Source organism: Gorilla gorilla, chromosome 18 (genome assembly GCF_029281585.2).
Source record: "Gorilla gorilla gorilla isolate KB3781 chromosome 18, NHGRI_mGorGor1-v2.1_pri, whole genome shotgun sequence".
In the NCBI taxonomy this organism is placed as follows: Eukaryota; Metazoa; Chordata; class Mammalia; order Primates; family Hominidae; genus Gorilla; species Gorilla gorilla.
In genome coordinates this window covers 119,786,053-119,799,800 of record NC_073242.2, presented here as the reverse complement: position 1 = coordinate 119,799,800, position 13,748 = coordinate 119,786,053, and the positions used below count along the sequence as shown (strand labels likewise).

At 55.3% G+C, this 13,748-nt stretch overlaps 1 protein-coding gene and 1 long non-coding RNA gene across 2 annotated transcripts; one reads left to right on the top strand and one right to left on the bottom strand.

The window, feature by feature from the left end:
• Positions 1-5,650: 5,650 nt before the first annotated feature.
• LOC134757530 (uncharacterized) lies at positions 5,651-7,251 on the bottom strand. Its single transcript, XR_010131649.1, has 2 exons — positions 6,984-7,251; positions 5,651-6,781 (listed from the first exon to the last, which is right to left on the bottom strand). It is a non-coding gene; the product is annotated as an uncharacterized lncRNA (long non-coding RNA).
• Positions 7,252-7,610: 359 nt separating this feature from the next.
• SLC22A31 (solute carrier family 22 member 31) lies at positions 7,611-13,474 on the top strand. The gene is made up of 9 exons (XM_031002577.3): positions 7,611-8,026; positions 9,476-9,579; positions 9,725-9,879; positions 10,101-10,269; positions 10,495-10,640; positions 10,742-10,850; positions 10,956-11,170; positions 11,883-11,994; positions 12,821-13,474. The coding sequence occupies exons 1-9, from the start codon at positions 7,625-7,627 to the stop codon at positions 13,125-13,127; spliced, it is 1,719 nt and encodes a 572-aa protein (XP_030858437.1). The 5' UTR covers positions 7,611-7,624; the 3' UTR covers positions 13,128-13,474.
• Positions 13,475-13,748: the final 274 nt, after the last annotated feature.

Here is a 13,748-nt window from a genome sequence, read left to right as displayed (position 1 = left end):
ACAGAGAGTGGCTGCTCCCTGCACAGAGAGTGGCTGCTCCCTGCACAGAGTGGCTGCTCCTTGCAGAGCAAGTCCAACCAACAGGCAGAGCACCCAGAGCAGCCACGTGGAGGCTGCTGGCAGCTGTATTTACCCATATTTAATGACATACAAATTAAAGAGGTTATTGGCCGGGCGTGGTGGCTCACGCCTGTAATCCCAGCACTTCGGGAGGCCAAGGAGAGCGGATCACGAGGTCAGGAGATCGAGACCATCCTGGCTAACACAGTGAGACCCTGTCTCTACTACAAATACAAAAAATTAGCCCGGCGTGGTGGCAGGCGCCTGCAGTCCCAGCTACTCGGGAGGCTGAGGCAGGAGAATGGCGTGAACCCGGGAGGCGGAGCTTGCAGTGAGCCGAGATTGCGCCGCCGCACTCCAGCCTGGCGACAGAGCGAGACTCCGTCTCAAAAATAAATAAATAAATGAAGAAATGAATGATAAGTAACCTCTTTGTTTTGCTTTGTTTTGTTTTTTGAGACCAAGTCTCGCACTGTTGCCCAGTTTGGAGTGCACTGGAGTGATCTTGGCTCACTGCAGCCTCCGCCTCCCAGGTTCAAGAGATTTGCTTGCCTGGGTGTTCGGTGGCTCACGCCTGTAATCCCAGCACTTCAGGAGGCCGAGGTGGGCAGATCACGAGGTCAGGAGTTCAAGACCAGCCTGGCCAAGATGGTAAAACCCCATCTCTACTAAAAATACGAAAATTAGCTGGGCGTGGTGGAGCACGCCTGTAATCCCAGCTACTCGGGAGGCTGAGGCAAGGGAATCACTTGAACCCAGGAGGCGGAGGTTACAGTGAGCTGAGATCACGCCACTGCACTCCAGCCTGGGTGACAGAGCGAGACTCCATCTCAAGGCAAAAAAAAAAAACAAAAACAAAAACAGAAATATCTCAAATCAACTTAAACAACCAGAAAGGAACAACCTAAACCCAAAGCTAGTAGAAATAAGAAAATAATAAAAGATTAGAACAAAAATAACAGAAATGAAAAATAGAGGATGAAACCAACAGTTGATTTTTTTGAAAAGATCAACAAAATTGACAAACTTTTTGCTAAATGGACTAAGAAAAAAGAGAACACTCAAGTTACCAATAGCAGAAATCCAAGTGGGGACATTACCACTGATTCTACAGAAATAAAAAGACCACAAGAGAGTGTTACGAAAAAAGTCGTACATCAATTGTATAACCCAGATGAAATGAACACATTCCCAGACACGCTAAACATACCAAGACTAAATCAGGAAGAAGTTAGAAATCTGAGTGGACCTGTAAGTAGTATGGAAATAGAATCACTAGTCAAAATTCTGATAAAGAAAAGCCCTGGCCGGCACCGTGCTCACACCTGTGATCCCAGCACTGGGGGAGGCCGAGACGGGCGGATCACGTGAGGTCAGGAGTTCAAAGCCAGCCTGGGCAACATGGTGAAACCCCATTTCTACTAAAAATACAAAAAAATTAGCTAGCCATGGTGGCACACGTCTATAGTCCCAGCTACTCGGGAAGCTGAGGCAGGAGAACTGCTTGAACCTGGAAGGCAGAGGTTGAAGTGAGCTGAGATCATGCCACTGCACTCCAGCCTGGGCGACAGAGTGAAGCTGTGTCTCAAAAAAAAAAAGAAAAAAAAAGAAAAGCCCTAGACCCGATGGCTTCACTAGTGAATTCTACCACATGTTTAAAGATGATTTAATGTTAAAAATTCTCAAACACTTCCAAAACACTTAAGAGGACGAAATACTTCTTAACTCTTTCTATGAAGCTTGCATTACTCTGACACCAAAGCCTGTCAGAGATATAAGAAAACTAGAGACTAATATCCCTTACGAACATTAACATAAAAACCAACAAAATAGGCCAGATGCGGTGGCTCACGCCTGTAATCTTAGCACTTTGGGAGGCCGAGGCGGGCAGATCATGAGGTCAGGAGATTGAGACCATCCTGGCTAACATGGTGAAACCCCGTCTCTACTAAAAATACAAAAGATTAGCTGAGCATGGTGGTAGGCACTTGTAGTCCCAGCTACTCGGGAGGCTGAAGCAGGAGAATTGTTTGAACCTGGCAGGCTGAGATTGCAGTGAGCCAAGATCGCGCCATGGCACTCCAGCCTGGGCGACAGAGCGAGACTCTGTCTCAAAAAAAAAAAAAAAAAAAGGTCATATATGAAAAACCCAAAGCAACCGTCTTACAGAATGGTGAAAGAATGAACTTTTCCTTTAGGATGAGAAATGAGGCAAGGTTGCTGGCTTTCACCACTTGGACTCAGCATAGTACTGGAAGTTCTGACCAGAGCAATTCGGGAAGAAAATACAATAAAAGCCACCCAAATTGGAAAGCAAGAAGTAAAATCATCTGTTCGCAGAGGATATGATCTTATATACAGGAAATCCTTGAAGATTACACACACAGACAAAATGTGTTCGAACTAATAAATGAATTCAGCAAAGTAGCAGGATACAATGTCAAAATGCAAAACCAGTGCATTTCTATATACTATCAATTAACAATCTAAAAAAGCGTTTACAAAAATAATTCTACTTACAATAGCATCTTGGACAGGTGTGATGGCTCACGCCTGTAATCCCAGCACTTTGGAAGGCCGAGGCGGGCGGGTCACTTGAGGTCAGGAGTTCAAAACCAGCCTGGCCAACATGTTGAAACCCCATCTCTACTACGAATACAAAAAAATTAGCCAGGTATGGTGGCAGGCGCCTGTAATCTCAGCTAGTTGGGAGGCTGAGGCAGGAGAATTGCTTGAACCCGGGAGGCAGAGGTTGCAGTGAGCCAAGATCGTGCCACTGCACTCCAGCCTGGGTGACAGAGCAAGACTCCATCTGAAAAAATAAAAGTAAAAGAATAAAATACTGCCGAGGTGGATGGATCATGAGGTCAGGAGATCAAGACCATCCTGGCTAACACATGGAAACTCCGTCTCTACTAAAAATACAAAAAATTAGCCGGGTTTGGTGGCAGGTGCCTGTAGTCCCAGCTACTCGGGAGGCTGAGGCAGGAGAATCACTTGAACCTGGAAGGCGGAGGTTGCTGTGAGCCGAGATGGCGGCCACTGCACTCCAGCCTGGGTGACAGAGCGAGACTCCATCTCAAAAAAAATAATAATAATAAAATAATAAAATACTTAATAACTAACTTAACCAAGGAGGTAAAAGAATTGTGCAATAAAAATCTACAAAAAATTAAAGAAAGCATAAACAAATGAAAATACATCCCATGTTCATGGATTAGAAGAATTAATATTGTTAAAAATGTCAACACTGCCCATATAAATCTACAGATTCAATGCAATCAATTTTGATTAATTCAAAACAGTATTAATTCTTCTATCAAAACATTTTGATAGGGAATTCGTATCAAAGTCCCAGTGACATTGTTGTTACAGAAAAATTCATTTAAAAACTCACATAGGCCGGGCGCGGTGGCTCACACCTGTAATCCCAGCACTGTGGGGGCCGGGTGCGGTGGCTCACACCTGTAATCCCAGCACTTTGGGAGGCTGAAACGGGTGGATCACGAGGTCAGGAGATCGAGACCATCCTGGCTAATACGGTCAAACCCTGTCTCTACTAAAACTACAAGAAAATTAGCTGGGCGTAGTGGCGGGCTCCTATAGTCCCAGTTACTCGGGAGGCTGAGGCAGGAGAATGGCATGAACCCAGGAGGCGGAGCTTGCAGTGAGCCGAGATCGCGCCGTTGCATTCCAGTCTGGGTGACTGAGCGAGGCTCCGTCTCAAAAAAAAAAAAAAAAAAAAATTCATATGGAACCTTGTGGAACCCCAAATAGTCAAAACAAATTTTAAAAAGAACAAAGCTGGGCTGGGCGCGGTGGCTCACTCCTGTAATCCCAGCAGTTTGGGAGGCCAAGGTGGGCGGATCACAAGGTCAGGAGATTGAGACCATGCTGGCTAAAATGGTGAAACCCCGTCTCTACTGAAAATACAAAAAAATTAGCTGGGCGTGGTGGTGGGCACCTGTAGTCCCAGCTACTTGGGACAAAGCTGGAGGATTCACAGTTCCTGATTTCAAAACTTACTTTAGGCCGGGCACAGTGGTTCACGCCTGTAATCCTAGCACTTTGGGAGGGTGAGGCGGGTGGATTGTCTGAACTCAGGAGTTTGAGACCAGCTTGGGCAACACAGTGAAACCTCGTCTCTACCAAAATACAAAAAATTAACTGTGCTTGGTGGCACGTGCCTGTAGTCCCAGATACTCGGGAGGCTGAGGCAGGAGAATCGTTTGAACCTGGGAGGCAGAGGTTCCAGTGAGCCAGGATCACACCGCTGTACTCCAGCCTGGGTGACAGAGCGAGAATCTGTCTCCAAGAGAAAAAAAAAAAGAAAAGAAAAAACTCACCTAAAATCTTCAGTAATTGGGTTGGGTGCGGTGGCTCCCGCCTGTAATCCCAGCACTTTGGGAGGCCGAGGCGGGTGGATCACCTGAGGTTGGGAGTTTGAGACCAGCCTGGCCAATATGGAGAAACTCGGTCTCTACTAAAAACACAAAATTTAGCCAGGCGTGGTGGCGCATGCCTGTAATCCCAGCTACTTGGGAGGCTGAGGCAGGAGAATTGGTTGAACCTGGGAGGCAGAGGTTGCGGTGAGCCAAGATCGCACCACTGCACTCCAGCCTGGGCAACAAGAGCGAAACTCTGTCTCAAAAAAAAAAAAAAAAAAATCTTCAGTAATGAAAACAGTGTAGTACTGGCATGAAGACAGCCATCTAGACCAATGCAATAGAATAGAGAGCCCAGCAATGAACACTCCTAAATATGGTTGAACGATTTTTGACAAGGGTGCCGAGACCAGTCGATGAAGAAAGGACAGTGGGTTTTCAACAAATGGTGCTGGGGAAACGAAATATCCTCATGCAAAAGAATGCAGCTGTACTCTTACCTAACACCAGATACAAAAATTACCTAAAAACGGATCAAATACCTTAATGTAAGACCTTAACTTATAACACTCTTAGAAGCAAACATAGGGCAAAAGCTTCATGACACCAGACCTGGCAATGATTTCCTAGATATGACACCCAAGGCACATGCCAGAAAAGGAAAAACAGATTGACCTTCATGAAAATGAAAAAATTTTGTGCATCAAAAGACAATATCAACACAGTAAAAGGGCTACTTGCAGAATGGGAGAAAATATTTGGAAATCATATATATAATAATGGATTAATATCTAGAACAAAGAGAAAACTGCTAATGCTCAATAACAACAACAACAACAAAGGAACAGCCCAATTCAAAAATGGGTAAAGGACTTGGACAGATATTTTTCCAAAGAAGATATACAAATGACCAATAAGAACATGAAAACATGTTCAATATCACTAATCATTAGGAAAAAGCAAATGAAAACTACAATGAAATACCATCCCATACCTATTATTAGGATGACTACCATCAAAAAAACAGAAAATAACAATGTAGGTGAGGATGGGAGAAATTGGTACCTTGCTGCTGGAAATGTACAATGGTGCAGTCACTGTAGAAAGAGCATGGTGATTCCTGAAAAAGTTAAAAATAGAACTACCCTCTGATTCAGCAATTCCATTTCTAGGTACATACATTGAAAATAATTCAAAGCAGGGTGTCAAGGAGATATTTATATTTCATGTTCATAACAGCATTATTCACAATTGCCAAAAGGTGGAAGCAACCTAGTTTACAGAAACAGATGAATGAGTAAACCAAATGTGACATATCCATACAATGGAGTATTATTCTGCCTTTAAAAGGAAGGAAATTCTAACATATGGAAGGATATGAATGAATCTTGAGGACATTATGCCAAATGAAATAAACCGTTCACAAAAAGAAAAATGCCGTGTGATTCCACTTCTAAGAGATACTTAGCGTAGTCAAAATCACAGACAGAATATAGAATGCTAGTTCCCTGGGGCGAGGAGGAGGGGCTATGGGGAGTTACTATGTAACGGGCATCGAGTTTCTGTTGTACAAGGTGAACAGAGTTAAGGAGCTGGATGGGGGTGACGGCTGCACCATAGTGTGAATGTACTTGATACCACTGAACTGCACACTTAAAATGGTTAAGATGATACATTTTGTTGTGTTTTGTCACAATAAAATAACTGAAACAAACGGGAACATGGGTGTTGGCAAGGATGTCGGGGAACGAGCACCCTTCTGTACTGCTGGTGGTGAAATCGAGCCGCCGCTGCGGAAAACCGTTCTCCGGTTTCACAAACAGTTCACACCCTAAGGCCCAGCTATTCATGCCTAGGTATACACGAAAGATAAATGGAAACAGGCACCCAAATACTTGTACGAAAATGTTCATCGTGTCACTGGACGCAAAAGGCAAAAAGTGGAAACAACCCACTGTCCATCAACAGAGGAAGAGAGAAACGTGTGGGCTCCATCCACGGAATATTATTCACTCCTGAAAAGGAACGCGGGCCTGATCCCCGCTCCACAGGGGACGAACCTTGAAGACGCGATTCTAAGCGAAAGACGCTGGAACACAAAAGCCACAGCACGTAGGGCTCCATTGAACGGAGGTCAGAACAGGCTGGTCCGCGGAGCAGGGCGGGGGCTGCAGAGCCCGGGGAGGGGCGCGGAGATCGGCCGCCGACGGGCCGGTCTCTTCTCGGGTAGAAGCTGTTCCGGAGCCCGGGAAGGTGCTGGTCCCGCAACACTGTGGGGGGGCCCCACTAAGCTGAGCCTTGCGACCCGGTTTATGTGACGTGAGTTCCACCTCAATCTAAGTGTGAGGAAGCGAACAGCGTTCTTAAACGCAGAAACGTGCCAATTCGAATTGTTAACGCGAGCGCAGAGCCAAATAAGACAAAGCAAAATAAGACAAACCGGGAGTCAGAAAACTCAGCGACCCACAAGATCCACCGTGATGTTTCTCACAAATGTTACCGCGAAAACAATCGGACTTGAAAATAAACGCGACCTACCTGGTTCTCGGAAGGGGAGAAGGATCCGGGCGAAAGGCGTCAGTTCTCCCTCGCTCGCCCCGTAGACGCCGCGCAGGCTCCGAGCTCCCCAGAGGCGGTTTCAGAACCCGCGGGTCACCCGGGTGCTCCTCCCGCAGAACCAGCCGAAAGCTCCCAGTGCCGAGGAGGGCGGGCGGCTGCCCTCCCCGACCTCGCCCCGACCGCGAGGACGCCCCCGACCCCACGCCGGGACCACCCCGGGACGCCTGCCGGACCCCGCGCGCGCCTCGGCAACCTGAGTGCACCTGCGCCCTGCGCGCACCTGAGCGCTCCCGGCCACGCCCCTGCCACGCCCCCGGCCCCCACGTGCCGCCCTCACGGGGCCCCGCCCCCTCGCGGTTCGGCCGCAAGCCCCGCCCCTCAACCTCCCCGCCCCTTAACCTCCCCGCCCCTTAACCTCCCCGCCCTATGCCCCAGATCGGGCCCCGCCCCAGTCAGGCCCCGCCCCTTTACGCCTTAGGCCCCGCCCTCACACCGCCCGCCCCCACACCCAGCCTCCACTGGACTCAGGCTCCGCCCCTTAATGCCTCGCCCCCAAAGCCCCGCCCCAGGAGCCCGCCCTGGTCCAGGCCCCGCCCCGTCCCGAGCGCAGCCTGTGACCGATGGAGCAGGAGGCGCGGGTGCTGAGAGCTGCGGGCGGCTTTGGCCGGGCCCGGCGCCTGCTGGCCGCCGCCTCCTGGGTACCCTGCATAGTGCTGGGGCTGGTGCTGAGCTCCGAGGAGCTGCTTACCGCGCAGCCCGCGCCCCACTGCCGACCGGACCCCACGCTGTTGCCCCCAGCGCTGCGCGCCCTGCGCGGACCCGCGCTGCTGGACGCCGCCATCCCGCGCCTGGGGCCCACGCGCGCCGCGAGCCCCTGCCTGCTCCTGCGCTACCCCGATCCCGCGCCCCGCACCCGCCCCGGCCTGCGCCCCGCGCCCGCACGCAACGGCACCCGGCCCTGCACACGCGGCTGGCTCTACGCGCTGCCCAGCGCCGGCCTCCTGCAAAGCCCGGTCACCCAGGTGCGCCCCCGTCCCTGCTGCCCCGCAGCCCTCCCCGCCCCCAGCCCGCCGAGGCCCTGGGTGTCCTTTGTCCATCCTACCTGGCGCCTCTGACCCGGGCCCCCCGGCCGTCCTCCTGGGCTTCTTGCTCCGGGGCGGCCGCCGGCCCGACGGTGCCGCAGACCAGATGGGCGCGCACGGGCCAGGCCCGCGGAGAGGGGCCGGGCGGGGGCTGAATCTGGGCCTGGGGGCTGCCAGGCGCGGGGCGGCCTGGGGCGCAGGAGGATTGGAGCCGAAGGCGAGGGCGGCCCGCGCCGGTGGGGGAGCAGGGCCTGGAATTTGCTTCATGACCACCAGCGTCTTGAGCAGACCGTGGCTTTGGGCTGGCTTTCCAAGGCAGAGTCTCTGCTTGGAGGGACTGACGTGGTCAGCACAGATTGGGGAAGGTGGGCTTCCCATCAGTGAGGCGCGCAGAGGCTGGGCTAGAGACCGCATTGCCTGAAGGGAAACCTTGACGGTCTGCGTGAGAAGAGATGGGGAGGCGGGCGGCAGGGACCTCCAGGCCCCTTTCATCCCTTTCCACGCTGGGGCTGAGACCTGCACACCCCTGAGGCAGCCTTTACCCCGAGGCCCCCGCCCCCCACCCTGGGAGGACTGGCCCCAGTGTGGTTGCCACATCTTCACAAGGGCTGCCTGGAGCCCTGGAACCCGCCGGCCTTCTCTCTCCACCCTGCTCCCTCCCACCTCCCACCTGCCCTCCTCCTGTTTGGTGCCTGGATCCAGGAATGCCCCATCAGCTTTCCCAAAACGTCAGGTTTGAAAGTAAAATCTCGGGCATAGCACGGCCCCCAGCAGTAGATTAAGCTTGCCAAGAAGACCCAGGAACTGGAAGGGGTGGGGGGAGGCGCAGAGCTGAGGTCAAGGGTCAAGGGCCTCACCGGGAAATGCCGCTGAGCACAGCTCTCCAGCCGCTGCCCGAGTCCCTCTTGAAATGGGCAGGGCAGGGAGGGCGTGGGTACCAGCGCAGGTGCTGGGGCTCATTTCTTAGGCCTGTGTCACAGCTATGAACCTTGGCCGGCTGGGGTGGGGGCTGTGTCTATGACACCACCAAGGCCGTGGGTGTCCCTGGGGTCCCTCGGAATAGGAGGTGGAAACAGGTCGGACAAGAGCTGGCCGTGGGGGAAGAGCAATGGTGTGCGGAGGTGGGGGAGGCCCTATCTAGGGACAAGCAGAAAACTTACGGTGGGCAGATCCCCCCGACCCCTGTGCAGGGGCTGCCAGAGACCAGAGAGGCTGCTGTGTGACCTGGACCAAGCCCCTTGCCCTCTCATGCCTCAGTTTCCCCTTCTCTCCACGGAGGGATTGAGCAGGACATGGAGGGCCCCTTCCAGTAGCCATTCTGGGACTCCCTGCACCTGTCCCCAGGGGAGGGTCCTGAGCTGGCCTCCATGTGGCTGCTGTTCCCCATAGTGGAACCTTGTGTGTGGAGATGGCTGGAAGGTCCCGCTGGAGCAGGTGAGCCACCTCCTGGGCTGGCTGCTGGGCTGTGTCGTCCTGGGAGCAGGCTGTGACCGGTGAGGCCCCTTCCCTTTTCCTGCTGCCCAGCAGCCCTCCCCTCCGCCCACTCTCAGGGTTCAGCTAGACCTGGTGCTGCCAGGATGAAGGTTGGACCCTGGGTTATCCTGACCCTGTCCAAGCGTGTCCCCCGCTGCCCACCAGGTTTGGACGCCGGGCAGTTTTTGTGGCCTCCCTGGTGCTGACCACAGGCCTGGGGGCCAGTGAGGCCCTGGCTGCCAGCTTCCCTACCCTGCTGGTCCTGCGCCTACTCCACGGGGGCACATTGGCAGGGGCCCTCCTCGCCCTGTATCTGGCTCGTGAGTACCCTGGGGGCTGCTGTCAGTGGGGGAGGGGCAGTGGGTGGCCCGCAGGCCTCTGAGGCTCCCTTGCTGAGGGCCCCGAGCTGCAGGGACAGTGAGCAGTGAGTCCCTTGGGCATCCCGCTCCTGGGCAGGTCACCAATAGGTCCCCGCAGTTCCCAATGGAACTGTTCCAGTCCTCCCCGAGGCCTCCACTTCAACCTGTCTGTGTCTGCCCAGGCCTGGAGTTGTGTGACCCTCCCCACCGCCTGGCCTTCTCTGTGGGGGCTGGCCTTTTCTCGGTGGTGGGCACCCTGCTGCTGCCCGGCCTGGCTGCACTTGTGCAGGACTGGCGTCTTCTGCAGGGGCTGGGCGCCCTGATGAGTGGACTCTTGCTGCTCTTTTGGGGGTAAGTGTGGTGGGAGCTGGGCCAGCAGCCCTCATGGGGGCTGACTATGTAGTTTCCCTCTGCACCGACGTATCCCTTGCCAGGTAAACGGCTGGGTTACAGGGTCACAGAGAACCACAGTGATGTCCTGCCCCTGAGCCTGGGGGTGGGGTGGGGGCCCTGGCCTTTGCCTCTCCTTCCAGGAGGAGGTGGAGGGAGCCATGGGCATCCTCACCAATCCTGCAGGTTCCCGGCCCTGTTCCCCGAGTCTCCCTGCTGGCTGCTGGCCACAGGTCAGGTAGCTCGAGCCAGGAAGATCCTGTGGCGCTTTGCAGAAGCCAGCGGCGTGGACCCCGAGGACAGTTCCTTGGAGGAGAACTCCCTGGCTACAGGTCAGGCGCCTGCCAGGGAGGAGGGAGATTCAGGTACTGGAGGAGGGCTTCAGAGAGGCACAGCTCCTCACCCCCCTCCCCTCACATCTCTGCGGCTACAGAGCTGGCCATGCTGTCTGCAGGGAGCCCCCAGCCCCGGTACCACTCCCCGCTGGGGCTTCTGCACACCCGAGTCACCTGGAGAAACGGGCTTATCTTGGGCTTCAGCTCGTGAGTCGAGGAAGGGCTGGGGTCCTGCACCATCCCCCGGGGTGGGCATATGGTTCCCAGAGTCCCCGGCTCTGGCTGGGCCCATAGATTTGCTCTCTCTCCCAGGCTGGTTGGTGGAGGCATCAGAGCTAGCTTCCGCCGCAGCCTGGCACCTCAGGTGCCGACCTTCTACCTGCCCTACTTCCTGGAGGCCGGCCTGGAGGCGGCAGCCTTGGTCTTCCTGCTCCTGACGGCAGATTGCTGTGGACGCCGCCCCGTGCTGCTGCTGGGCACCATGGTCACAGGCCTGGCATCCCTGCTGCTCCTCGCTGGGGCCCAGTGTGAGCTTGGGGCCCCGCAGGCCATAAAGGAGCCATTGTGTTTGGGCCGAGGGTCTGCCCCACCAGGGGGCCATAGTGCCGACAGGGGAGCAGCCTGGGGTGGCAGCCCAAGGCCAGCTGCTGTTTGTTTTCCTCTGATCCTTGTGGAAGGCCCAAAAGGATCTTTTGTGACTGGCCTAAAGTAAGGAGCCTGTCTGAGCCTAAAACACCTGCCCCAGCTACAGAGTGCAGCACAGGCATGAGAGGTCAAGAGGCCGGGCTGGGTAAAAGCTCTGCCCAGAGTTCCAGGTGGCCAAGGCCGGCCATGGACTGGTGTGGGAGGGCCCATATACTCAGGGCCAGCCACATGGTGTGTGGAGCTGGGTGCAAAATGAAATGCAGGCCTTGCTTCCAACGTATTCGAGATTTTAGGACGGTTCTCGAAATTGCAAAGACAGTGGACAGCACAGCAGTAGCTGAGCGTGGGCCCGAGTGGAGATGGTCGGTGTGGCTGCGGCTCGGGGTCAGGATTCTAACGTCCTTAGAATCCAAGCCAGGCTGGAATCAGGCTGCAGAGGACAGGTTCCCCCTCCAGGTTTCTCAGCGGGGCTGGAGAAGGAGGCTTGGAAAGTGGGTCCCCAGACAGTGGTGTGGTTCTCTGGGGAAGGGCCCTGAGTGGCCAGGGTGGAAGGCCTGCGGGGAGAGCCTGGGAATCCCTGTTCTTTGTCCCCAGATCTGCCAGGCTGGACTGTGCTGTTCCTCTCTGTCCTGGGGCTCCTGGCCTCCCGGGCTGTGTCCGCACTCAGCAGCCTCTTCGCGGCTGAGGTCTTCCCCACGGTGATCAGGTGAGCTTCAGGGTTGCCCGGCCACACAGCAGGGTCCAGGGCCTCTCATGGGGAGGAGGGGCCAGGTGGACAGGAGGCCCTGTCCCCATACCCCACCCAGGTTCCTGCCTGTAATTCCTCCATCCAGTAAGGACTGGGGGTAAAGCGCTGCCCTGCTCCTGGATGGTGGGGGCCACTGCTCACAGAAGGCTCTGGGCAGATGGCTCAGGAACTGAGAAGGGGAGGGAAGGCCACGCAGGTCTGAAGCCAGGGGTGCGGGGTGGGGGCAGAGATGAGGAGGCCTCCAGAAATGGCAGAATTCCAGGGGAAACCATCACTTTTCAATCTTCTTCTTCCTCTTTTTTTTTTTGAGATGGAGTCTCGCTCTGTCACCAGGCTGGAGTGCAGTGGTGCGATCTCAGCTCACTGCAGCCTCCAACTCTCTGGTTCAAGCGATTCTCCTGCCTCAGCCTCCTGAGTAGCTGGGATTACAGGCACGCACCACCATGCACAACTAATTTTTGTATTTTTAGTAAAGACAGGGTTTCACCATGATAGCCAGGATGGTCTCGATCTCCGGACTTCATGATCCGCCTGCCTCGGCCTCCCAAAGTGCTGGGATTACAGGCATGAGCCACTGTGCCCAGCCACTTTCCAGTCTTGAACAGAGCAAAAAGTGCTGCAGGAGAGGAAGGAGGTTTTTCCAAAACAATTTTTCAAATTATCCTCAGCCAGCAAACCTTAGGCTGTGCGGAGGCCGGGCCGTCCCCCCGCTCACTCTGGAGTCACATGTGTGTCCCCCAATCTGTTGCCCCACCAGCTGCCCCCAACGCACTCTCTCCCACAGGGGGGCCGGCCTGGGCCTGGTGCTGGGGGCCGGGTTCCTGGGCCAGGCAGCCAGCCCCCTGGACACCCTGCACGGCCGGCGGGGCTTCTTCCTGCAACAAGTCGTCTTCGCCTCCCTTGCTGTCCTTGCACTGCTGTGTGTCCTGCTGCTGCCTGAGAGCCGAAGCCGGGGGCTGCCCCAGTCACTGCAGGACGCCGACCGCCTGCGCCGCTCCCCACTCCTGCGGGGCTGCCCCCACCAGGACCACCTGCCTCTGCTGCCACCCTCCAACTCCTGCTGGGCCGGCCACACCCCCGAGCAGCACTAGTCCTGCCTGGTGGCCCTGGGAGCCAGGATGGGACCAAAGTCAAGGCCTGGGGCATGGCTGAGTACCCCAGACGTCTGGTCCAGGGCAGACACATTCCTCTCAGAAGCCCGTGTCTCAATGCAGGTGGAGCCGTGGGGACAGCGTGAAGGTGTCCCCAGCCAGGCCCCAGGCACTGGGAGGCCCTGGGTCTCCCCCCGGCCACACCCAGTAGGTGTGGAGGATAAAGGCTTCTGTGGAACTTGGCGTCCCCCCTGGTTCTTCCCTCAGGCCACACCTGGGGCCTGGAAGGGTCTCACCTGTGCCTGCTCCCCACCTCTGGGCTCACCAGCAAGGAGCCAGGGTGTCAGCAGCTGCTCCATAACCCCTGTCCAGGTAGTGGCAGCCCCCGGCTGCCTCCTGCCCCAGCCAAGCAGGGTGGTATGGGGGCCTGGCCCTCAGGTCCCTGCCAGGCCAGTCCTCACTGGCCCCATCCCCCTCATGGTCAGTGTGGCAGTGGGCGCCCGTCCTGCATGAGAGAGACTAGCATGTTTTTCATTCAGATTTACCCAGGAGGTTGCTGTCTTTCATACAAAGATGAGGTCCACTGGTAGGAGGCCAAGGTGGGACTAGGGAGGTGACCCG

Excerpts from the sequence above, each read along its gene's own strand:
- SLC22A31 (XM_031002577.3), top strand. The coding sequence starts at position 7,625 with ATGGAGCAGGAGGCGCGGGTGCTGAGAGCTGCGGGCGGCTTTGGCCGG. Across the intron at positions 8,027-9,475 it reads TGCAAAGCCCGGTCACCCAG|TGGAACCTTGTGTGTGGAGA; the intron begins GTGCGCCCCCGT and ends TGTTCCCCATAG. Across the intron at positions 10,851-10,955 it reads CTTATCTTGGGCTTCAGCTC|GCTGGTTGGTGGAGGCATCA; the intron begins GTGAGTCGAGGA and ends TCTCTCTCCCAG.